Source organism: Oncorhynchus mykiss, chromosome 27, assembly GCF_057628025.1.
Source record: "Oncorhynchus mykiss isolate SJ-2025 chromosome 27, ASM5762802v1, whole genome shotgun sequence".
Taxonomy (NCBI): domain Eukaryota; kingdom Metazoa; phylum Chordata; class Actinopteri; order Salmoniformes; family Salmonidae; genus Oncorhynchus; species Oncorhynchus mykiss.
The window spans coordinates 18862461-18888516 of NC_143048.1; the positions used below are offsets into that span (position 1 = coordinate 18862461).

A 26056-nucleotide genomic window follows, 5' to 3' on the forward strand; every position below is an offset into this window, starting at 1 on the left:
GTGTATGTACTGTGTTTATCTACTGTATGTACAGGACAGTATGTACTGTTATATGTATCTACTGAATGTACAGGACAGGATGTGTTTGTCTACCAGGGAGAATGGGATATGCAAAAGACAAATATCTGTTGTTCATGTAGTAAATGGATCAATAAAGTAATCTTCTTCCTTAGATGTTTGCCTACATGAACTCCTATGACCTGGCGTGTTCTATGGGAGGGGGCAGGAACTCCCAGTCTGTGTTACAGGACGCTGGGCTCACCTTTATAACCAACTGGGTGGATACAGAGAATCACGTGAGAAATGGTACGGTTTACATTCAGACATTTAACTCATTATAATGTTGAATGAATAGTACATGTACGGATCCTGGTTGGTAAAAGCACATCACTGCTGCTGCTGTTGTTGATGGAATTTATTCCACACAATATTGTAAAATGATTTTTCTTTTGTCCTCTGATCAGATTACTCCTGTAACACCAGAAGAGAGAAGAGAGCCTTGAACCATCACCAGGCTTTCTCTGATATCAGTAGGTGTAGCAGTAACCCCAGCAAACCAAAATTGGTTCTGTGAAAGTTCCCAGAATTTTCTTTAGGTCGCAGCAAATGTTCTCATAACACAAAAGTGTCCAGTCTTGCTGATGATTATAGAACGTTTGTATAAAACATTTGCCTGATGATACAAGATCATTCCTATAACACATTTCATATGTTCTTTAAAGGTTCCCAGAATGTTTCTTTAGGTTGGAACATTGTGGGGGCATCACAAAAGATATCTTTCCAAAACACAAAAACGATCCAGTTGTGCGGACGATCCTACAATGTTTATTTTAAGGGGCAAAAAAAACATTCAACTAATGTACAAGCTGTTCCCAGACCACATTTTGTCTGTTCTTTAAAGGTTCCCAGAATGTTTCATTAAGTTCTGGGAACATTGTGGGGATATGGCAACTGTGCAGTTGTGCTGACATTCAGATAATGTTTGTATCAGGGTGCACAAAACATTGTTTTGATGTTGCAAGAATGTTGACAGAACAGCCTTTCTGAGTTCTTTAAAGGTTCCCAGAACATTTGTTGTAACCTGGTGGGTACATTACAAGGGATATGCTCAGTTATGATGATATTCATACAATGTCTAAGTTAGGTTGCACAGGACATTCCCTTAATGTTGTAAGAATGTTGACAGAACATATGAATTAAGTCTTGGATGTTGTCTGGGATGTTGCAAAAATATTCTTATGATATTCACAAAGGTTGCACAGAACATTCCCACAATGTTGCACAATGTTCCACAATTTCCAAATAGGTCCGTTTTTATGACGTTCATAGCATATTTGTTTTAGGTTCAACATAATATTCCATTGATGTTCACCCAATATACATTTAGCCTTTTCTTAGAGGCAAAAGTGATCCTAGATCATCAGTCATAGTCTTGGATACCATGTAAAACATTTTAGTGAACTTTAGGAGAACATTCCAAGGATATTTAACTTTTTGTATTTTGTTTAATCCTAATGCTAGATCAAACCCTATCTAGAACTTAATGGGAATCTTAGCTAATGTTCTGGGACTGTTCCCTGTTTGGTGGGACTTCTATTCTCCCTCCATCCTCTGAGCATGCTAGTTTTACTCTTATGGTGAGAGTATCAACTATTATTAGTTATGTAAGACGGACAGCACTCCAAAGAATATCTTTCAATAATCCTTCCTAGACAATTGTTCAGATATGTTTCAGCAAAAACGTTCCTTAGCAAATGACATGTATATAATGTATTAGTTAGACACAGAGTTCTTGTCTGCAGTCAACAGGTACCCAGATAATATGGAGAAGAGGTGTTGTCAGGATGGGGCCAGGTTTAACAGCCTGGGTCTGTCCTGTGAGAGTCGTCATGCTAAAACCACCCACAAGTCTATTTCCTGTCGCACTGCCTTCCTCAAGTGCTGCAGAGATGCCACCAAGCTGAGGAACAACATCAAGAAGACCAGGAAGACATATAGCCTGGCTAGAAGTACACTATATTATTATATTATTACATTAGTAGTTGGACAATAATATCTAAGAAGAATCTTACAATCTCCAGATTATTGTGGCGCATTCAGTATTAGATAAATCAATACTTTTGTATTTTTGCAGACTAGTTGTACTACAGTATATGCACATATTTTGCATTGATTAAGCTGAACATTTTTGAATGTTTTCTGAGAATATGCACATCTCCCTGTCCTCTTCCCTGTCCTCCTGTCTAGTGGACGATGATATGGATGAGGAGGAGGCCATAGATGAGGTGTCTGTCCACCTGCGCTCTTACTTCCCTCAGACCTGGATGTGGGACATCGTTGATGTGGAGCCCTCTGGTCTCGTAAGGTAACCTGGTAATCTGCAACATCGTGGACTTCAGGGCCACGTCCCAAACGACACTCTATTCCCTATATAGTGCAGTACTTTTGACTAGTAGACTAGGGAATAAGGTGCCATTTGGGACACAAGCCAGGACTGTCATGACTGGGGCCCAGAGTTTTCCCTGACCATGTGAACAGACTGGGTCAAACCTGGAAGCCAATATACTGTAGTGTAACTAGTAGTTAAATCATGTTGTATGTTATTATTTTCAGACACAGTATTGCTGTCCCTGACTCCATCACTACCTGGGAGGTTCAAGCAGTGGGAATCTCTAAAACAAAAGGCAGATCAACTCTTCTTTCTAACCTAAGACCATTACATTATCCTGGTCCCAAATCTGTTTGTGCTCTTGCCAACTCAGTTTGACATTGATTGTCAAGCCAACCATGACAACGAGTGACAAGAAGTTGTCATGATAACACAAAGAGACTGGCGCTCAGGTTATCATTACGCCATTAGACTTTCAGAGGACATTCATCAAGTGGTTAATGTTAGTGATGGCTTTCCCTTCAGGGTTTTGTATAGCTGAGCCCAAGCCTCTGGTGGTGTTCCAGGACTTCTTTGTCTCGCTCAGACTGCCCTATTCTGTGAAGAGAAACGAACAGCTGCAGGTGAAAGCTGTTGTGTACAACTACAGAACCGACAGTATGGAGGTAACTTGTTTTCTTAAAACAGTATATGTCAAAACAATATATTCAAATCCAAAATGCCCCCAACAGCCATTTATTCAAATAAACAGCAGTTGCAGACATTATCATCTGTAGATTCCTTTGATAGACATTTTGACTATACTTACATCTACTGCCATGTCTACTGTATGTGTTTCTCTCTGTGAAGGTGACAGTAGAGCTGGCGTGGGTGGAGGGTCTGTGCAGTGCAGGGGGAGACAGAGGGGACAAGGAGGTGGTGACAGTACCTGGTAAGTCTGCTGTCCCTGTCTACTTCACCGTGGTTCCTCTGGTCATAGGAAACATCCCTATCCAGGTAGAGGCCTACACTAAGACCGCTCGCGACCAGATCAAGAAGGACCTCAAAGTCACGGTATGAACACACCACTGACAAATGTTTCAACTTCTATCACTTTTCTCCTTCTAATACGCAGTAGTTCTACTCTATGTCTCTATAGTACATTAGGCTACATGTTGTTCTCACTTCTTTATTGTGCTGAACACAACTGGCAACATGTGGATTTTAATCTCTTTTTACCATTTTTCTCCCATTTTACAAAATTAATTTGATCACCCTGTTGCAGGCATGACATTTAAAACGTGTAGTGTTTTTGAGGTTTAAAAGGGTCTGGAGTTTGTAATTTCCAGTTTGACATTTCAGACTTGATTTTCCCTTATGTAAAAAAATGAGCAACCCTTACAAAAATGTCATAATTCAAATTTATTCAAAGGATTATTTTCCTGCTGTAGCGAACTGGCTCAAATTCAGATCCTACATCTGTATAAGTCTGTATAACCATTCTGAATGAGACTCTCACCTTTTGTTCTGTTATACAGGGGGAAGGGGAACTGGTCTCAATACAACATGAATACAACATTGATGGGAATGGTAATGTTGTTTATCAGAACATCAGACCTCGGTAGTTAAAGGGACATTGATGCAAACAAGCCAAATCAGACATTGAGTTAAAACAGGTTCTCGACTTCTTATCTATGTTGCACAGCTGCCAAGTCAATCGAACTTAAAATCCCACCTCCTCCTAGTGCTGTACCTGGACTGGAATCTGACGCCTACATCAGTGTCAAAGGTAAGTAGGGTCCACAGACTCGCTCTACCCACACTTTTAGACAGACTTTCTGTTCATGTGGGGTCTGTAGTACTGAATGTTTACATTTAAAAATATATATATATTGTTCCAGGAGATATTATTTCAGACTAGGAGTCTTCCCTGACCAATCTCCAGGTCTAGTTAACTACTATAAGGGGGAAACCTCCTGGTCCCATGTATAAGCTCTGTGCCCATGTACCCCCCATGTAGGTGGCGTGATGGGAGAGTCCGTGGAGAACTGTCTGAACCTGGATGGAGTGGACCGGCTCATCTCCCTACCCATGGGGTGTGCGGAGCAGACAATGGTCACCATGTCTCCAGCCATCCACGCCATGAGATACCTGGACACCACGGGACAGTGGATCGACCTGAAGGCTGAACGCAGAGACGAAGCTCAGGCCATGATACAGGCTGGTGAGGGGACACCGGGGACATCTTAAGTTAATCACTTTGAGACATCTACCCTTGTGGGAATCAAACAGTTGAAATGAATTGATTCTTTCTCTTTCCAAGGATACGGCAGAATCCTGACCTTCAAGAAGACAGACGGATCCTATGGAGCTTTCCTGTCAACCCCAAGCAGTGTTTGGTTGACAGCCTTTATAGCCAAGGAGTTGTCCCAGTGCAGGGACGTGATTTCAGTGGAGGACTCCTACATCCAACAGTCCATCTCCTACCTGGTGTCTAAACAGCTGTCCAGTGGAGGCTTCACTGACCCTAACCCACTCTATGACCGCACCATGCAGGTAAGAATACTTTATTCAATTCAATTCAATTCAAGGGCTTTATTGGCATGGGAAACATGTGTTAACATTGCCAAAGCAAGTGAGGTAGATAATATATAAAGTAAATATATAAAGTGAAATAAATAATACAAATGAACAGTAAACATTACACATACAGACATTTCAAAACAATAAAGACATTACAAATGTCATATTATATATATATATATATATATATATATATATATATATATATACAGTGTTTTAACAATGTACAAATGGTTAAGGTATACAATGGAAAATAAATTGGCATAAATATGGGTTGTATTTACAATGGTGTTTGTTCTTCACTGGTTGCCCTTTTCTCGTGGCAACAGGTGACAAATCTTGCTGCTGTGATGGCACACTGTGGAATTTCACCCAGTAGATATGGGAGTTTATCAAAATTGGATTTGTTTTCGAATTCTTTGTGGATCTGTGTAATCTGAGGGAAATATGTCTCTCTAATATGGTCATACATTGGGCAGGAGGTTAGGAAGTGCAGCTCAGTTTCCACCTCATTTTGTGGGCAGTGAGCACATAGCCTGTCTTCTCGAGAGCCATGTCTGCCTACGGCGGCCTTTCTCAATAGCAAGGCTATGCTCACTGAGTCTGTACATAGTCAAAGCTTTCCTTAATTTTGGGTCAGTCACAGTGGTCAGGTATTCTGCCGCTGTGTACTCTCTGTGTAGGGCCAAATAGCATTCTAGTTTGCTCTGTTTTTTTGTAAATTCTTTCCAATGTGTCAAGTAATTATCTTTTTGTTTTCTCATGATTTGGTTGGGTCTAATTGTCCTGGGGCTCTGTATTCATCTGTGTGAAAATGTGTTTTCTGCTGTACCCAATCACTTCAATATAGACACACATACACAAAAACACATTCGGTTGGAGTAGCTGGAGCAGTGGGCAGCCACAGTGCGCCGCATGGTGAGCAGTTTATTGGTTAAGTGCCTTGCTCAAGGGCACAGCAGCTGGAGATGTCATCTTTCTAGGATTTGTCACCTAACAACCCTCTAGTCGTCTCGTCCAATTTTTTTCAGCCCGTCAGGGATTCGAACTGGCAAATTTCCGGTAGCAATCCCACGCCTCTAACCTCTATGTATGACCCAAATGTTCTCCATGACCGGACCATGCAGGTACACTACCATAACATACAATACATTACTGTGTCTTTACCTGTCTGCTATCTCTCTATTCCCATCAGGGTGGAGTGGGAGGGTTTGAGGGAGAGGTGTCCCTGACAGCGTTCGTTCTGATAGCCATGCACCACGCTGTGCCGCTGTACACTGAAGGACAAGACTCAGAAGTGGTAATACATCATTCAAGTCATGGACTTAACCTTAACATCACTGACTTAACCTGACTAAAAGTTGTGGAATTATCCTAAATGGGCAAATAGGTTTTGCAACAGTATACACCAGAATGAAGCTCATGCATATTGCTAATTATAATGCTAAATCTACCCACCATTTCCATGTTAGAGGTATGCTATGGAGCAGGCTAAGGTCTACCTGGGGTCGAAGCTGGACTCCCTTGAGAGGCCCTTCGCTGTATCCATCACCTCCTATGCCCTCTCTCTAACGTCCCCTGGTGGAGATGCTGCTTCCACGGCTCAGACCAAACTCAGGGCTTTGGCACACTGCGACAACGGTCAGTACCTTGTAACTTTACTAGTCATCTGGATAAGAGGGACTATGGGTTAGCTAATTGTCATATTACTTCAGTAGTCCTCTAGATCAGAGGGCTATATTCGTCTACCACAAGTGTTTACATAAATACTGTTAATTAATTCCTTTTGGACATAAACCTGATTTGATAAATAGCTCCTGTAAAGTATTACAGGTAGTGGCTGGAGAAAGTCTACATATGGTTTTCTGCGTAGACAACGATTTCCTTGGCTGTATGAATATTGAGTGAAGTACGCAGATATACACAATGACAATATTTAAACAGCCGAGGGCGACAGATTACTGATTGTCTCCCCTGCAAAAGTATGCCGCTGTTAAAGTGGGGGCTGAACTTCCTGATTTGGCCTTGTTTTCCGTCTTGGTCATTAGGAAATACAGCGGCCGTGTCTTGGGGTGGTGGTTTAATGTGGGTGTCTTGTTTGTGTTGAGCCATTGACATTCTAATCCCATAGGGATATCGAATGTCAAACCAAATTGACCATGGGCATTACGATCGTGTCGCGAGAAGCTGCACTCCGAATTGATTACTTGGGTTAGGCCAGCTGTGGGCATGTTTGACCAAACCCAATAAACTGTTTCGGTACCCTGCTTTCCATGACATAACATTTTCTTCCTATCATCTCGCAAATGACCGTTTCGAACAACACTGACCAAATTATCCTATTTATAAATTCAGGTCAATTTTGACACTAGAATACATGTTTGACTCATCGATGGCACATATGCCGTTTTCAAAAGGAGAACTTACTCGCTCTTTAAAGTTACTGTACACTCTTAGAAAAGGTTCGAATTGGAACCCAAAAGGGTTCTAGAAGCGAAAGAAACCCACATCTATTTTGGCGAGGTGCTGGCTCGCGAAGTAGAACACTTGAACAATTAAAGGGGAGCCGCACACTCTAGGAGCTCAGATGCAATACTTCAATAACCTCATATCCAACATCTCGACAGACAGCTCGTCTTCATCAGGGTATAATGACGAACACTGCGGGTGACTAGTTTATATAGTGTCAAAGGACACACACAGGTGTCTGTAATCATGGCCGGGTGTGGCCTGATATCGTTGGTTAATTCTCATATATTAAAATAACATACCAAAAACATGAATGGATAGCATACGATCATAGATACAATTTGGCTACATAGGCCTACAGACATTTACATCAGAACAATCACAATAATGACTTCAGATCAACGTCTACGTTGAGACCGAAGTGAGCAAGGGTCTTTAAATTAAAGATCCAGGCAGCCTCTTGTTTTAACAATAAATTGTCGAGGTCACCCCCTCTCCTAGGGAGAGTGACATGTTCGGTGCCAATATAACATAGGGATGAAATCGAGTGGTTTGCTTCCAAAAAGTAGACCGGAACTGGGTAAGTCAAGTTTTTGCACCTAATGGTGCTACGATGCTCTGAGGTACGTACTTTTAATTCGCGCTTTGTTAACCCACATCCTTTTTACCACAAGGACAAGTTATAAGATAAATAACTGCCTTAGCGGAGCACGTGATAACACCTTTGAATGGGATCTGTTTCCCAGCCATTACACTTGTAATTTCCATCCAGTAGGGGCGCAAATAGAGGTTGTTCAGGAATATCTTGGGGTGGTAAATCAGAGTGTACCAATTGGTCTCTGAGATTTCTGCCCCGAGAGAACACGACCACAGGATGGTCCGAAAACACAATAACGTTACCGATACTGTCATCGGATCTTAGAATGTGCCAATGTTTGTGGAAGATTCCCTTAATTTGTTTAGAGCACTTTGAATAGCGGGTAGTTAGAACGCAAGAATGCTTATTTTTGTGAGATTGACCTTGAAAAAGATCATGTCGCGTTTTGTTTTAAATTTTCTCAATGGCAGTATTAGTCTGACCATTTTTGTACATCTTCTCCTTGACTTTTCTTTGCATATTATTTCATATTATTTGCTAATTCTTTTGATTCGACAGAATTGGCTGTAGGGCAAACTTTTTTCCAAGGGAAGCGGGTGACAACTATCAGCCCTCAACAAACTGTTACGATCAATAGGTTTCCTGTAAAGATCAGTGTATAGAACTTTATCTTCACACAAGATCAGAAGATCAAGGACATTTATTTGAAATGTGTCAGATTGTATAGTAAATCTCAGATGCTCAGAATTTAAGAAAAGCATGGAACGCCTGGAGCTGTTTTGCATCACCCCTCCATATTACAAAAATATCATCAATATACCGTTTCCACATAATAATGTTAGGCAAGAAAATATTTTTGAGAGGATTGAAAATGGACTGTTTCTCCATGTAGCCCACATACACATTAGCATAGTTAGGAACCATGGGGGATCCCATAGCAGTACCCTTCGTCTGAATAAAGAAGTCATTTAGAAACATGAAATAGTTGTGTGAGTAGTATTTCAGCCAATGTTATAATGCATGCACTGGAAGGTAGTTCATTAGGGTCACGTTGCAGAATAACATTTTACAGAGCTTCAATACCGCCCTCGTGTGGAATATTTGTGTATAACGACTCAACATCAAAAGTAACTAACAACGTATTATCAGGGAAAGGATCGAGAGATTCAATAATAGAGATCATACTGCTGGTCGAGTTTGCGATGTCTCGATAGAATGATTGCGATTGGCTGGAGGTATAAAATAACTCTTACGTCTAAAAGGAGTCGGAGTATGTGCAGGTGAGTAAACTACTGGTTCAGTAGAAATATTACGATTAGAGAAGCTAAAGTATTCCCTTAAATGGATGTTTCTAAAAAACTTAAACGTGTCTACCTTAACATCAAAATATAGCACAAAATATAACCCTTTATTAAGTAAGGAGACATGGGCAGGGCTCAATATCTTGCTTGATAAATTAAAGACATTCAGTCCCGCGGGTTCTGGGACCAGCTCCTTGCAGAGCTGTGCGTTTCTCTTCAATTGTGTTATCCCATTTCAATAAAATACTTTTTCAACTGGTCAACAATTAATGTAATTAAATCAATAGAGCATTTGTTCAGGATGGCACACCAGCGCTCACAGAAATAATCTGTGCGCTGTCCCAATGGTGGTTCTTTTTGCCACCTTACCCAAAAGGGTTCTACCTGGAACAAAAAAGGTTCTAACTGGAAACAAAAAAAGGTTCTACTTGCAACCCCAAAAAGTTATTCAAAAAGTTATCCTATGGGGACCGTCTAGATACAATCTTAGATAAAAGGTGCTATCTCTCTCCTGTAGAGGAAGCTACATGTCACTGGGAGGCCAGTGATGCTCTAAGGCTGAGTGGGGAGAAGAGGGCCAATCGGGTTCCCCAGGCAAAGGCCATCTCTGTGGAGACCACGGCCTACGCCCTGCTCCAGACGGTGGCGGAGGAAGACGTGACGTATGCGACGCACATTGCCCGCTGGCTCACTGAGCAGAGGCAGTATGGAGGAGGGTTCCGCTCTACACAGGTAGGTACTTTAGGACAAGCCACCAGTAGACAGATGGGTAGGTACTGTAGGACAAGCCACCAGTAGACAGACGGGTAGGTACTGTAGGACAAGCCACCAGTAGACAGATGGGTAGGTACTGTAGCCACCAGCAGACAGACGGGTAGGTACTGTAGGACAAGCCACCAGTAGACAGACGGGTAGGTACTGTAGGATAAGCCACCAGTAGACAGACGGGTAGGTACTGTAGCCACCAGTAGACAGATGGGTAGGTACTGTAGCCACCAGTAGACAGATGGGTAGGTACTGTAGGACAAGCCACCAGTAGACAGATGGGTAGGTACTGTAGCCACCAGTAGACAGACGGGTAGGTACTGTAGGACAAGCCACCAGTAGACAGACGGGTAGGTACTGTAGGACAAGCCACCAGTAGACAGACGGGTATGTACTGTAGCCACCAGTAGACAGACGGGTAGGTACTGTAGGACAAGCCACCAGTAGACAGACGGGTAGGTACTGTAGCCACCAGTAGACAGATGGGTAGGTACTGTAGGACAAGCCACCAGTAGACAGACGGGTAGGTACTGTAGCCACCAGTAGACAGACGGGTAGGTACTGTAGGACAAGCCACCAGTAGACAGACGGATAGGTACTGTAGCCACCAGTAGACAGATGGGTAGGTACTGTAGCCACCAGTAGACAGATGGGTAGGTACTGTAGGACAAGCCACTAGTAGACAGACGGGTAGGTACTGTAGGACAAGCCACCAGTAGACAGACGGGTAGGTCTGTAGCCGCCAGTAGACAGATGGGTAGGTACTGTAGGACAAGCCACCAGCAGACAGACGGGTAGGTACTGTAGCCACCAGTAGACAGACGGGTAGGTACTGTAGGATAAGCCACCAGTAGACAGACGGGTAGGTACTGTAGGACAAGCCACCAGTAGACAGACGGGTAGGTACTGTAGGACAAGCCACCAGTAGACAGATGGGTAGGTACTGTAGCCACCAGTAGACATATGGGTAGGTACTGTAGGACAAGCCACCAGTAGACAGATGGGTAGGTACTGTAGGACAAGCCACCAGTAGACAGACGGGTAGGTACTGTAGGACAAGCCACCAGTAGACAGATGGGTAGGTACTGTAGGACAAGCCACCAGTAGACAGATGGGTAGGTACTGTAGCCACCAGTAGACAGATGGGTAGGTGCTGTAGCCACCAGTAGACAGATGGGTAGGTACTTCAGGACAAGCCACCAGTAGACAGATGGGTAGGTACTTTAGGACAAGCCACCAGTAGACAGATGGGTAGGTACTTTAGGACAAGCCACCAGTAGACAGACGGGTAGGTACTGTAGGACAAGCCACCAGCTGACAGACGGGTAGGTACTGTAGGACAAGCCACCAGTAGAGAGACGGGTAGGCACTGTAGGACAAGCCACCAGTAGACAGACGGGTAGGTACTGTAGGACAAGCCACCAGTAGACAGATGGGTAGGTACTCTAGCCACCAGTAGACAGATGGGTAGGTACTGTAGGACAAGCCACCAGTAGACAGATGGGTAGGTACTGTAGCCACCAGTAGACAGATGGGTAGGTACTGTAGCCACCAGTAGACAGATGAGTAAGTACTTTAGGACAAGCCACCAGTAGACAGATGGGTAGGTACTGTAGGACAAGCCACCAGTAGACAGACGGGTAGGTACTGTAGGACAAGCCACCAGTAGACAGACGGATAGGTACTGTAGGACAAGCCACCAGTAGACAGATGGGTAGGTACTGTAGGACAAGCCACCAGTAGACGATGGGTAGGTACTGTAGCCACCAGTAGACAGATGGGTAGGTACTGTAGGACAAGCCACCAGTAGACAGACGGGTAGGTACTGTAGGACAAGCCACCAGTAGACAGACGGGTAGGTACTGTAGAACAAGCCACCAGTAGACAGACGAGTAGGTACTGTGGGACAAGCCACCAGTAGACAGACGGGTAGGTACTGTAGAACAAGCCACCAGTAGACAGATGGGTAGGTACTGTAGCCACCAGTAGACAGACGGGTAGGTACTGTAGGACAAGCCACCAGTAGACAGACGGGTAGATACTGTAGAACAAGCCACCAGTAGACAGACGGGTAGGTACTGTAGGACAAGCCACCAGTAGACAGACGGGTAGGTACTGTAGGACAAGCCACCAGTAGACAGACGGGTAGGTACTGTAGGACAAGCCACCAGTAGACAGATGGGTAGGTAATCTAGCCACCAGTAGACAGATGGGTAGGTACTGTAGGACAAGCCACCAGTAGACAGATGGGTAGGTACTGTAGCCACCAGTAGACAGATGGGTAGGTACTGTAGCCACCAGTAGACAGATGAGTAAGTACTTTAGGACAAGCCACCAGTAGACAGATGGGTAGGTACTGTAGGACAAGCCATCAGTAGACAGACGGGTAGGTACTGTAGGACAAGCCACCAGTAGACAGACGGATAGGTACTGTAGGACAAGCCACTAGTAGACAGACGGGTAGGTACTGTAGGACAAGCCACCAGTAGACAGACGGGTAGGTCTGTAGCCGCCAGTAGACAGATGGGTAGGTACTGTAGGACAAGCCACCAGCAGACAGACGGGTAGGTACTGTAGCCACCAGTAGACAGACGGGTAGGTACTGTAGGATAAGCCACCAGTAGACAGACGGGTAGGTACTGTAGGACAAGCCACCAGTAGACAGACGGGTAGGTACTGTAGGACAAGCCACCAGTAGACAGATGGGTAGGTACTGTAGCCACCAGTAGACATATGGGTAGGTACTGTAGGACAAGCCACCAGTAGACAGATGGGTAGGTACTGTAGGACAAGCCACCAGTAGACAGATGGGTAGGTACTGTAGGACAAGCCACCAGTAGACAGATGGGTAGGTACTGTAGGACAAGCCACCAGTAGACAGATGGGTAGGTACTGTAGCCACCAGTAGACAGATGGGTAGGTGCTGTAGCCACCAGTAGACAGATGGGTAGGTACTTCAGGACAAGCCACCAGTAGACAGATGGGTAGGTACTGTAGGACAAGCCACCAGTAGACAGATGGGTAGGTACTTTAGGACAAGCCACCAGTAGACAGATGGGTAGGTACTTTAGGACAAGCCACCAGTAGACAGACGGGTAGGTACTGTAGGACAAGCCACCAGCTGACAGACGGGTAGGTACTGTAGGACAAGCCACCAGTAGAGAGACGGGTAGGCACTGTAGGACAAGCCACCAGTAGACAGATGGGTAGGTACTGTAGGACAAGCCACCAGTAGACAGATGGGTAGGTACTCTAGCCACCAGTAGACAGATGGGTAGGTACTGTAGGACAAGCCACCAGTAGACAGATGGGTAGGTACTGTAGCCACCAGTAGACAGATGGGTAGGTACTGTAGCCACCAGTAGACAGATGAGTAAGTACTTTAGGACAAGCCACCAGTAGACAGATGGGTAGGTACTGTAGGACAAGCCACCAGTAGACAGACGGGTAGGTACTGTAGGACAAGCCACCAGTAGACAGACGGATAGGTACTGTAGGACAAGCCACCAGTAGACATATGGGTAGGTACTGTAGGACAAGCCACCAGTAGACGATGGGTAGGTACTGTAGCCACCAGTAGACAGATGGGTAGGTACTGTAGGACAAGCCACCAGTAGACAGACGGGTAGGTACTTCAGGACAAGCCACCAGTAGACAGACGGGTAGGTACTGTAGAACAAGCCACCAGTAGACAGACGGGTAGGTACTGTGGGACAAGCCACCAGTAGACAGACGGGTAGGTACTGTAGAACAAGCCACCAGTAGACAGATGGGTAGGTACTGTAGCCACCAGTAGACAGACGGGTAGGTACTGTAGGACAAGCCACCAGTAGACAGACGGGTAGGTACTGTAGAACAAGCCACCAGTAGACAGACGGGTAGGTACTGTAGGACAAGCCACTAGTAGACAGACGGGTAGGTACTGTAGGACAAGCCACCAGTAGACAGACGGGTAGGTACTGTAGGACAAGCCACCAGTAGACAGACGGGTATGTACTGTAGGACAAGCCACCAGTAGACAGACGGGTAGGTACTGTAGGACAAGCCACCAGTAGACAGACGGGTAGGTACTGTAGGACAAGCCACCAGTAGACAGATGGGTAGGTACTCTAGCCACCAGTAGACAGATGGGTAGGTACTGTAGGACAAGCCACCAGTAGACAGATGGGTAGGTACTGTAGCCACCAGTAGACAGATGGGTAGGTACTGTAGCCACCAGTAGACAGATGAGTAAGTTCTTTAGGACAAGCCACCAGTAGACAGATGGGTAGGTACTGTAGGACAAGCCACCAGTAGACAGACGGGTAGGTACTGTAGGACAAGCCACCAGTAGACAGACGGATAGGTACTGTAGGACAAGCCACCAGTAGACGATGGGTAGGTACTGTAGCCACCAGTAGACAGATGGGTAGGTACTGTAGGACTAGCCACCAGTAGACAGACGGGTAGGTACTGTAGGACAAGCCACCAGTAGACAGACGGGTAGGTACTGTAGAACAAGCCACCAGTAGACAGACGGGTAGGTACTGTGGGACAAGCCACCAGTAGACAGACGGGTAGGTACTGTAGAACAAGCCACCAGTAGACAGATGGGTAGGTACTGTAGCCACCAGTAGACAGACGGGTAGGTACTGTAGGACAAGCCACCAGTAGACAGACGGGTAGGTACTGTAGAACAAGCCACCAGTAGACAGACGGGTAGGTACTGTAGGACAAGCCACCAGTAGACAGACGGGTAGGTACTGTAGGACAAGCCACCAGTAGACAGACGGGTATGTACTGTAGGACAAGCCACCAGTAGACAGACGGGTATGTACTGTAGGACAAGCCACCAGTAGACAGACGGGTAGGTACTGTAGGACAAGCCACCAGTAGACAGACGGGTAGGTACTGTGGGACAAGCCACCAGTAGACAGACGGGTAGGTACTGTAGAACAAGCCACCAGTAGACAGACGGGTAGGTACTGTAGAACAAGCCACCAGTAGATAGACGGGTAGGTACTGTAGGACACGCCACCAGTAGACAGGCGGGTAGGTACTGTAGGACAAGCCACCAGTAGACAGACGGGTAGGTACTGTAAGTCAAGCCACCAGTAGACAGACGGGTAGGTACTGTAGGACAAGACACCAGTAGACCATCAGGGCATTATGATCTGGAGCTAGGAGTTATCACTGACCACCTGAAGTGACTTGGAAAAACTCCAGGCCCTAGTTATACTATTCTCTTTTTCTCTCTCTCTTTGCCCCCTCCTAATTCTTTAACTTTAGCCAGATCCTAATTTGTATGTTGAATGGCATAGAATGCCCTTCTTGCCTTGTCTCTCAGATCGTTCACAGCTTTGTGGAAGTTACCTGTGGCGCTGATGTTTAGGCCAAGGTACAGTGCCTTGCGAAAGTATTCGGCCCCCTTGAACTTTGCGACCTTTTGCCACATTTCAGGCTTCAAACATAAAGATATAAAACTGTATTTTTTTTTGAAGAATCAACAACAAGTGGGACACAATCATGAAGTGGAACGACATTTATTGGATATTTCAAACTTTTTTAACAAATCAAAAACGGAAAAATTGGGCGTGCAAGATTATTCAGCCCCCTTAAGTTAATACTTTGTAGCGCCACCTTTTGCTGCGATTACAGCTGTAAGTCGCTTGGGGTATGTCTCTATCAGTTTTGCACATCGAGAGACTGAAATTTGTTCCCATTCCTCCTTGCAAAACAGCTCGAGCTCAGTGAGGTTGGATGGAGAGCATTTGTGAACAGCAGTTTTCAGTTCTTTCCACAGATTCCACTTTCTATCTCTCTCCCTCTTTCCAACAGGATACAGTTGTAGCTCTTGAGGCTCTAGCTAAGTACAGCATCCTGGAAAATGATGTTGAAGACTTGGATCTTAATGTTGAGATGTGTCACCAAAATGGCCGAAAGCAGGGAGTTCATCTTACGAAACATAATGCCCTGACCCTATCAGCCTTCCAGGTGAGATTGAGTTTAGAATTCCAGCAGTACTCTGATTTCCTTTCTCAAATGCTGTTTTACATCTCTGTTGTCTGGTCAGGTGAACCCAGGAAGCCCGATCACTATTAACACAATAGGGAAGGGAAACGGGACCTTATCCGTAAGTAAATTCAGTAAATGAATTTGAAAAGTAAGTGATGATGATTCTAACATTGTAAGGCTGTCTGAATCTGTGGAAGTGTCCACAGTGCGTGTTATATGTCATCAGGTGGTCCAGACCTACAGAACTCTGGAGAAGAAGGACTTGTTCTGTGATTTCTACAGTCTCAAAGTCTCGGTGGAGGGAGAGGTTAAGTACAGAAGTAAGTTTCAGTCAGAATGCATCTATAAACACGAAACACATTTGCTGGAGTGCTGCTTGAAAGTATAAACCACTATTCATTGTCAGTATAAATGTGTAACGGTGAATAATGTGCAATGTTACAGAGACCGCGGACGATGGTCCTGAGCTAGACGACTATTATAACTATGAGTCTGAAGGGGACGGGAACCCTAGTGATGAGCCCATGAGCAGGGTAGAATGGTTTGACCTGCGCACACGCAGGAAGAGACATGCCCCACAGGAGGATGAGGAGAGGGAGAAGTCCCTAGTCTACACTGTGTGTGTGGGGTGAGTACAGCGATGTGTGTCTGTGCGTATACAGTGGGGCAAAAAAATATTTAGTCAGCCACCAAGTGCGCAAGTTCTCCCACTTAAAAAGATGAGAGGCCTGTAATTGTCATCATAGGTACACTTAAACTATTACAGACAAAATGAGAAAAAAAATTCCAGAAAATCACATTGTAGGATTTTTAATGAATTTATTTGCAAATTATGGTGGAAAATAAGTATTTGGTCAATAATAAAAGTTTATCTCAATACTTTGTTATATACCCTTTGTTGGCAATGACAGAGGTCAAACGTTTTCTGTAAGTCTTCACAAGGTTTTCACACACTGTTGCTGGTATTTTGGCCCATTCCTCCATGCAGATCTCCTCTAGAGCAGTGATGTTTTGGGGCTGTTGCTGGGCAACACGGACTTTCAACTCCCTCCAAAGATTTTCTATGGTGTTGAGATCTGGAGACTGGCTAGGCCACTCCAGGACCTTGAAATGCTTCTTACGAAGCCACTCCTTCGTTGCCCGGGCGGTGTGTTTGGGATTATTGTCATGCTGAAAGACCCAGCCACGTTTCATCTTCAATGCCCTTGCTGATGGTAGGCTTTGTTAGTTTGGTCCCAGCTCTCTGCAAGTCATTCACTAGGTTCTGGTTCTGGGATTTTTGCTCACCGTTCTTGTGATCATTTTGACCTCACGGGGTGAGATCTTGCGTGGAGCCCCAGATCGAGGGAGATTATCAGTGGTCTTGTATGTCTTCCATTTCCTAATAATTGCTCCCACAATTGATTTCTTCAAACCAAGCTGCTTACCTATTGCAGATTCAGTCTTCCCAGCTTGGTGCAGGTCTACAATTTTGTTTCTGGTGTCCTTTGACAGCTCTTTGGTCTTGGCCATAGTGGAGTTTGGAGTGTGACTGTTTGAGGTTGTGGACAGGTGTCTTTTATACTGATAACAAGTTCAAACAGGTGCCATTAATACAGGTAACGAGTGGAGGACAGAGGAGCCTCTTAAAGAAGAAGTTACAGGTCTGTGAGAGCCAGAAATCTTGCTTGTTTGTAGGTGACCAAATACTTATTTTCCACCATAATTTGCAAATAAATTCATAAAAAATCCTACAATGTGATTTTCTGGATTTTTTTTTTCTTCTCATTTTGTCTGTCATAGTTGAAGTGTACCTATGATGAAAATTAAAGGCCTCTCTCATCTTTTTAAGTGGGAGAACTTGCACAATTGGTGGCTGACTAAATACTTTTTTGCCCCACTGTATATTGTGTGTGTGTGTGTGTGTGTGTGTGTGTGTGTGTGTGTGTGCATGCATGGGGTGGGATGAGTGGAGACATGGTTCTATCTCTCCTCTCCTCTCCTACAGACTGACCAGTGGTAATTCTACAGGCATGGTCATCGTGGACATCTCCCTTCTCAGTGGACTCAAACCTAACATGCAGGATCTGGAGGAGGTACAGTAGGCCTACATTTGACATTGATTTACATTCTTTTTTTTTTGTTATTTAGCAGGCACTTTTATCCACAGTCAGTGCTTTCATCTATGGGCTCGATTCAATCCGTAGTGCTGAAGATCCGCACTACAGCACAATTTAAATTTAAAGTCCATGTTTCCGTGTTCACTGAGACTGCATTCATGGTAAATGCTGCATTTGACTGCTCAATTGGAAATTGCCTTTACATTTCAGTGGCGCTGTAGTGCGGATCTTCAACATTATGGATTGATTCCAAAAGGAAAAAACAACCATATACCACAGTTATCGCGACCCTCCTTTGAAATGGCAGAATTGGTTCCGGGAAGAAAACACATTTTAGCCATTCACACTAGCTGTTTCCATTAACTTAACTAACAATAAAATATATCAGACAATTGCCTGCTAGGGTGCATTTATTGTGAAGCTAAAACAGCGTGACTTAATGACGCCACAGCTAAACTAATTAAATGTAGTGGTTGAAGTGTTTCTATTACCCATTTAGGCAAATTGCACAATAATAAATATGGCAATAGCCTGTCTGCCCTCCCACCTATCTGTCATGTCTCAGGTAGCCTGTCTGCCCTCCCACCTATCTGTCATGTCTCAGGTAGCCTGTCTGCCCTCCCACCTATCTGTCATGTCTCAGGTAGCCCGTCTGCCCTCCCACCTCCTCTGTTTCATGTCTCAGGTAGCCTGTCTGTCCTCCCACCTCTCTGTTTCATGTCTCAGGTAGCCCGTCTGCCCTCCCACCTCCTCTGTTTCATGTCTCAGGTAGCCTGTCTGCCCTCCCACCTCTCTGTTGCATGTCTCAGGTAGCCCTCCCACCTCTCTGTTTCATGTCTCAGGTAGCCTGTCTGCCCTCCCACCTCTCTGTTTCATGTCTCAGGTAGCCTGCGAAAGCCAGTATGGATATAATGCAATAATGAAGAAATATTTGCCATATTCTAATAATTCTCCTGTTCCAACGTATCGCCACGGTCCGTGACATGGTGAACCTTGCACTCCTGTAGATCTGACATAATTGGATGGTGAAACTTGCCAGCCAATCGGAAAAGCAATTCAGGCATTCTTGAAAGTCAGGACCCTCCTTGTCCTGCAAAGAAAGAATATTTGTATACAAATAGCTTTACATTTACACGGTGAAATCACATGTCCCGTGCACCATCAAAATGATTTGGCAAATGTCATTTCTTCTAAAAACACAGTTTCCATCATCATTTGTCGCAATAAAGAAAGTTTGACAAAAGAAATCCACCCCTGTCGAACAGATAAATATGTTTTCCATCTTTAGAACATTTCTCATATCTGCTGTTTCCATTAAACATATCGGGCGCGACAACCTAGGTCAATGGAAACCTGTCTAGTGACATGTTGTCAGTCAGACTATGGAATTTGACATCTTTTTTATTTTCCTCTCCTCTAGAATGTGAAGGGTACTGAGAAGTACATTGACCATTATGACGTCGCCCCAAATAAAGTGTTCCTCTACTTCGCTAAGGTAAGACCTCTTGTATCCAAAGCCATGACGTCAATGAGTATCAGCTATGACTACTGTACCACTCATATAAATTGAATCACAAAAGTTATATCTTGAGACCTCGTGTTCTCGCCAATGCTGTCCTCTCTTGCCTCTGACGTTGTATTGTCGCTATGTATTCCAGATCACAGAGGAACCCCAGTGTGTAGCGTTCCGGGCCAAACAGATCAGTCCCATGGGCCTGGTGCAGCCCGCTGCTGCTGTGGTCTATGACTACTACAACCCAGGTATACCACCATCTTTAGTTTAGGGTATGTTATGTCTATTGTTGTAAGGTATCTGGAAGGTCCATGGGGCGGGTGCAGCCTGGTGAGGGTTTAGGCCCTGGTCAAATGTAGTGTACAATAAAGAGAATAGGATGCCGTATGGGACACAGCCATCGTCTGAGTGACTAATGCTGAACTATGTCCCGACAGAGAGGAGATGCACTGTGTTCTACAGCGCACCGCAGAAGAGCAACATGATCTCCAAGATCTGTCAGGACAATGTGTGCTCCTGTGCAGAGGGTATGTGCACTCCATACAGCTTGTATTGTCTGGACAGAATATATATTTAGTTCACAATATCAGTTATGTTGTGTATGTATTTTTATTTGCTTTGTCTCAGGTGACTGCCCAAAGAAGAGAGTCACTTACAGTAAACAAATGGAGAAAGAGACTCGCAGAACCTTTGCTTGTTTCTTTCCTGTTGCGAATTATGGTGAGTTTATACCTCTAACCCAAATAGTCAAAATAAATCTAATGTGCTGTAGCCGGTACTAACACCATCCTGTTGTCCTTCTGACAGTTTACATCGTCAAGATTGTCAACTCATCCGACGACGGAGTTTTTAAACATTATACCACAATACTGACCAAAATCCTACAGACAGGTGAGTGCTCTGCTCTACAGGTCCTTACAATGTGCGTCCCAAATGGCACCCTATTTCCTATGGTGCACTACTTTGGAAGGGCCCTGGTCAAAAGTAGTACACTTTATAGAGAAAAGAGTGCCATTTGGCACGCACACATTCTCTTGGAAGTATAATTTCCTTTACATTATTCTTGTGCTGGTTCTCTGCTATGCCAGGTAAAGACGTGATGCAGACTGGAGCAGTGAGAGACATGATCAAGCGTAAAGCCTGTGATGAGTTTGACATGAAGACTGACAGTAACTACCTGATCATGGGGAGAGATGGAACCATCTCTCACACCACTGACCACAGTGGGAAGTAAGTGATGGGATGTGTTCCAAATGGCACCCTATTCCCTATATAGTGCACTACTTTTAACCAGGGTTCATAGGGCTCTGGTCAAAGTAGTGCACCATGTTATAAAAATAATAAATTAGTTGAGGTGTTATTATATTTGTGATCTTTCACATGTACACGTGTGTGTAAGAAATTTGTTTGGAAATTAGTTTCTTGCATATCTCAACTCCCCCTGAGACACCCTCGAAGAGTGGGGTCACAGCCAGGGTCAAAAGGAGTGAACTATTTATGGAATAGGGTGCACAGGAAGTTGGTGGCACCTTAATTGGGAGGACGGTCTCGTGGTAATGGCTGGAGCGGAATTAATGGAATGGTATCAAACATATGGTTTCTTTCCAGCCATTATTATGAGCCGTCCTCCCCTCAGCAGCTTCCACTGATAGGGTGCCATTTGGGACACAGACTTCCTTTTCAACTAACTATGTGTGTCAATATATAGTAAGACGGTGTTGATATAATACATGGAATCACCAGGTAAGAAAGACAGCAGAGAGGATATCTTTGAATTGAGATTCTGTAAAAAATAAACTATTTGGGCCATAGATTGTGATTTCTCTTTTGGGAAATGTAAAGTATATGTACAGTGTAGAATAGGAGACTGACTATTCCAGTGCAGTTTGAGTGAGAGACTCCAATGTTGTCCACCTCACGCCCCTATAACCAAATGTTGTCCACCCCAGGCCCCTATAATTAAATGTTGTCCACCCCAGTCCCCTATAACCAAATGTTGCCCACCTCAGGCCCCTATAACTAAATGTTGTCATACCCAGGCCCCTATAACTAAATGTTGTCCACCTCAGGCCCCTATAACTAAATGTTGTCCACCTCAGGCCCCTATAACTAAATGTTGTCCACCTCAGGTCCCTATAACTGTTATCCTACCCAGGCCTGTATAACTAAATGCTGTCTTCCATAGGCCTGTCTATGTCCTGGATAATAAGATGTGGTTGGAAGAGATTCCAGAGGAGAGGAAGTGTAAAGCTACTAAGAACCGTAAAGCCTGCAACATGCTCAAGGACTTCATGGTATATTACGAGCTCAACCAGTGTTCAATCTAAACCACGGCTTCCCTTCAGTGAACGTCCAGATATAAATAAATTATATAGAACAGACATGTTTTTCTGCCATTGAGAATAGGGAAATATGTTGGCTCTATGCAATACATTTCTATCTGAAACGTTTCAGAAAGTTGTGCCTCCTGAATGTCACCTGACCTAGGATAACAGTCCTGGGAATCAACAGAGAGAGACTGTGATTCAGAGAAGGATATATGTTTTTGTATAGAGGAAAGCAGAAAGCACACTCAGTATCTCCATAAACCATGTGCTTTTATTACCCGTGCATATTCACAGAGAAAGAAGATTGAGAGACATATTGTTGAAACAAAGTTAGACTGTGATGTGCCTAATACTCCTTAATAAAATAGCCTGTGATTGGCTACAATCTGTCTGGCTGCATGACGTCAGAGGGACTCTGTTGTGTTGTTACAGTGATGAAAACCAGGGGGTGTTCCACTGTAGCTCGTCAAATGCTAATGTTTCCCTCAGGACAATAGTTATAAGTTGGTAATGAACTTTTATAACCCGGTAATGAAATGCTATAACCTGGTAATGAACTGTGATAAGGCAATGAAACATAGCTCTAGTCCTTTAACACACACTGAAGTTGTGAAACATTCACACTGTGGTTTCAGCTTCTGAAGACCAACTATATAAACGGTAATTCTGTTGACTGTGTTTATTTAAGATTGAAAACCATAAGTTAGTCAAATCTAATGTAGTTTTGCATGTTCAATAACACTAAGTAATATAATCATGGGTACTGGTTTTCAATATGTACTCCAACTTTTGTCACATCAAATCTTACAAATTCTAAATCTGCACTGTTTGTTCGACTCTGAAAAGTCCCCTCAAGTGGTTAGGTTTTTTTTCTGTATATTGAGACAAATGACAAAGGTGTGAATTTCAAAAAAATACAAATAAAACAAATTAGAAAAATAATTTGTAAATGCTGAGCTAGTGTATAAAATAAATTAGCAATTCCATTTTTCATTTTTGTACTTATTATAATTGTGCTGCTCACATATGCCATAATCATGACATCTCTTCTCCGGCTGAACTCCTGTTTTAAAAAGCACTTTAGGACAGCTGCCATACTTAGTTAGAAACGCTGGAATGCTAGACTGCTGTTCTCGGAATAACCAAAAGATATGTTTTAAAATCAATGCACAGATAAAGCTGCATAGTTATGCATACCCAGTACATACAGCAAATCAATGCACAGATGATGACTTTTTATATGTGAGATGGCTTTAGATTAAGTCAGTTTGTTCTTAGATAACTGAGAAATAAATTGTTCGAAAAGCTTTTGCGTTGGTTGGTTTCACTGTAAGCACATCGTTCATTGCACTTATGGAGAAGAAACAACTGATGAGTTCATAAACTCCACTGTTATGTCATCCTGTCTGAGCTGACAAGGTAAAGATACAACTTCATGCATTGGGACCAGCTCCTTCACAACATGGCTCTATTATACGTCAATCTATCACTGATCTGAACGTCGTGTAGGTCTCATATCAGTTACAGTATATACACACTTCATACCTCAGTTTTACATCAATGACCGAACAAAGAGGTAAATAGACTCTACACACATAGGATGCATCCCAAATGGCACCCTATTCCCTACATAGTGCACTGGTCAAAAGTAGTGCACTACATAAGGAATAGGGTGCCATTTGGGACAAAGTAAACTCCATAACACACCACATGGAGGAGTAAACGGGGGTTATATGGTTACTTCATGATGTTGGGGGGGTTCAGAGAACACTAACTGGATGATGTGGAAATCAAAGGGACAGCTATGGGAAAGATCATTGCACCTGTATATTATGTATAGTACATTGGTTTGTGTCGTTGCTCAGTGATAGCACATGTGCTCTGACCTGGGGGCAAAAATACATACATTAGATCAAATGCTTTCCAATACTTCAAGTGCTGCACTTGATTTCGTTTGCCTGAAACAGTCCCAAAAGTGCAAACTCAAATAAATAGATAAATCAAGCACATCTCAAATACTTTCAAGTATTTGACCTATTTTTGGGACCCAAGTCAGGCTGTGGTTGGTTTGTCTGTCTGGCCTGGATCTGGGGCACATCCCAAATGGCAACTTATTCCCTACATAGTGCACTACTTTTGACCAGAGCCCTGTGGGTTTATTGTAATAAGTAGTGCACTATGAAGGGAATAGGGGGCCATTTGGGACGTACCCTGGTAGTGGTAGGCCTGCAACAGACCGTCCCTAAAGCAATGGCTACTGCAAGTAGCGGTAAACCTTGAAGCAGTGGTTGCCAGAATCAGCCACAGCCACGTGTCCATCAGAGGTGAGAGACAGGCCCTGTGGACCATAGAGAGGGTCTGCTGTGGTGTTGATGTAGGATAGGAACGACCCGGAACTATCAAACACCTGCAAGATAATACAAGGTCAGGGTCAGGGTCAGCTGTACTCATAAGTTACATTACTTTTGATCTAACGCAAAAGGGCAAACAAAAAATAATGACAGGCTGCTTGTTGATCTTGTCATCAAGATCATCAATAACTGACCTGTATTCTGCTGTTCCCCCAGTCGGCAACAATGATGTTCCCGTTGGCGTCCACAGCAACGCCCGTCGGGGCGTTGAACTGTCCGTTCCCCTCGCCATGGGAACCAAACTTAAACAGGAACTCCCCGTCTGCACTGTACACCTATTAGGGAAGGAATTCAAACTGTTCAGAAGTAGTGTGTCCGAACCTCAACCCTAGCTCATGTCCACAGGCAGGTTCAACCCTAACTCCAACCTCAACCCTAGCTCATGTCCACAGGCAGGTTCAACCCTAACTCCAACCTCAACCCTAGCTCATGTCCACAGGCAGGTTCAACCCTAACTCCAACCTCAACCCTAGCTCATGTCCACAGGCAGGATCAACCCTAACTCTAACCTCAACCCTAGCTCATGTCCACAGGCAGGTTCAACCCTAACTCTAACCTCAACCCGAGCTCATGTCCACAGGCAGATTCAACTCTAACCTCAACCCTAGCTCATGTCCTGTCGTGGAAATTTCCTCTTTTTACCAAATCCTGAGAGCAAACCACACACAAGTCAGAGTTAGTTATCAAAGTCCATCTTTAATTATATCAGCTCTATCACAATCCTGTGACTCTCAGGCAATTCAGTGTCTAACCATGAATTCTCTGAGAGCCCCTTCTACATTTCAAATGAGGTCCTTTATAGCAAAGACACACAGGATAAGACAGCATCGGCATAATTCATCGTTCAGCTTTGTCTCCTTTCTCAAACTCAGAACCATAAACCAATCCTCCATATCAACAGGCATATATCAAATTGTCATTTAGATACAACCAACTCTAAATACAACCAATCCTGGACAAACTCACGGAGAGGATAGAATGATTCCAGACACTGCCATCCTCCTTTCCCCGATGGGAAAAGTAGGGAGTGAACCGGCACACAAACACAGTGGAGCAAAAGATATGTTTACACATGATGACCCCTTGACCTCTCCCCTCTCTGCGGACCATGCAACTTAGTCTTGACATAGAACAGATAACTGCAACCCTGCCACAGTATTATACAAAAATAACATTCTTGATGAGAAGTAATTTACAAACATATGATGAAAATAAAACATCTTACATATGTTACCAACAAATTCTGATTATTCCACGACAGTCCACAGCCAGGTTCAACTCTAACCTCAACCCTAGCTCATGTCCAAATCCATGTTCAATCCTAACTCTAACCTCGTCCACATCCCTAGCTTCATGTCCAAATCCCTAGCGTCATGTCCACATCCACTAACCCTAGCCTCAAGCACAACCTTAAACCACAACCCTAACCCTAACCTAAACAGTTCAGAGGTAGTCTACTACGCACATCCAACATTGACTATAACAGAGTTTGTGGATTTCTACTCCTTTCATTTGAAATGATTCAAACTGACATCAGATAGCCAACAGTGGAAGTGGGACATTTTCCTGTGGCACAGTGACGTACAGTAACTACAGGATGGCAGTGAGGGAGTGACACAAAGCTGCCA

The 26056-nt window shown here is 44.0% G+C and overlaps 2 protein-coding genes across 3 annotated transcripts in view; one reads left to right on the forward strand and one right to left on the reverse strand.

The window, feature by feature from the left end:
- Positions 1–22404, forward strand: part of LOC110507666 (complement C4-B) — a 28359-nt gene extending 5955 nt beyond the window's left edge. Inside the window, exons 15-40 of the mRNA XM_036965529.2 lie at positions 174–306; positions 465–530; positions 1803–2009; positions 2248–2365; positions 2614–2684; positions 2915–3054; positions 3239–3442; positions 3907–3958; positions 4074–4157; positions 4389–4592; positions 4692–4924; positions 6147–6251; positions 6424–6592; positions 9837–10051; positions 15902–16057; positions 16137–16196; positions 16305–16398; positions 16523–16706; positions 18066–18153; positions 19598–19672; positions 19836–19938; positions 20128–20217; positions 20318–20410; positions 20498–20581; positions 20779–20920; positions 21876–22404. Of these exons, the coding sequence (XP_036821424.2) occupies positions 174–306; positions 465–530; positions 1803–2009; positions 2248–2365; positions 2614–2684; positions 2915–3054; positions 3239–3442; positions 3907–3958; positions 4074–4157; positions 4389–4592; positions 4692–4924; positions 6147–6251; positions 6424–6592; positions 9837–10051; positions 15902–16057; positions 16137–16196; positions 16305–16398; positions 16523–16706; positions 18066–18153; positions 19598–19672; positions 19836–19938; positions 20128–20217; positions 20318–20410; positions 20498–20581; positions 20779–20920; positions 21876–22017 (3312 nt within the window). The 3' untranslated portion in view covers positions 22018–22404. The remainder of the gene's footprint in view (positions 1–173; positions 307–464; positions 531–1802; positions 2010–2247; positions 2366–2613; positions 2685–2914; positions 3055–3238; positions 3443–3906; positions 3959–4073; positions 4158–4388; positions 4593–4691; positions 4925–6146; positions 6252–6423; positions 6593–9836; positions 10052–15901; positions 16058–16136; positions 16197–16304; positions 16399–16522; positions 16707–18065; positions 18154–19597; positions 19673–19835; positions 19939–20127; positions 20218–20317; positions 20411–20497; positions 20582–20778; positions 20921–21875) is intronic.
- LOC110507668 (tripartite motif-containing protein 3) overlaps positions 22271–26056 on the reverse strand; it is a 42777-nt gene continuing 38991 nt past the window's right edge. For both annotated transcript variants that reach the window (XM_021587798.3, XM_021587799.3), the window contains exons 14-15: positions 24563–24703; positions 22271–24424 (exon numbers count right to left, since the gene is read on the reverse strand). In XM_021587798.3, coding sequence (XP_021443473.1) covers positions 24272–24424; positions 24563–24703 — 294 coding nt within the window. In that variant the 3' untranslated portion in view covers positions 22271–24271. The remainder of the gene's footprint in view (positions 24425–24562; positions 24704–26056) is intronic.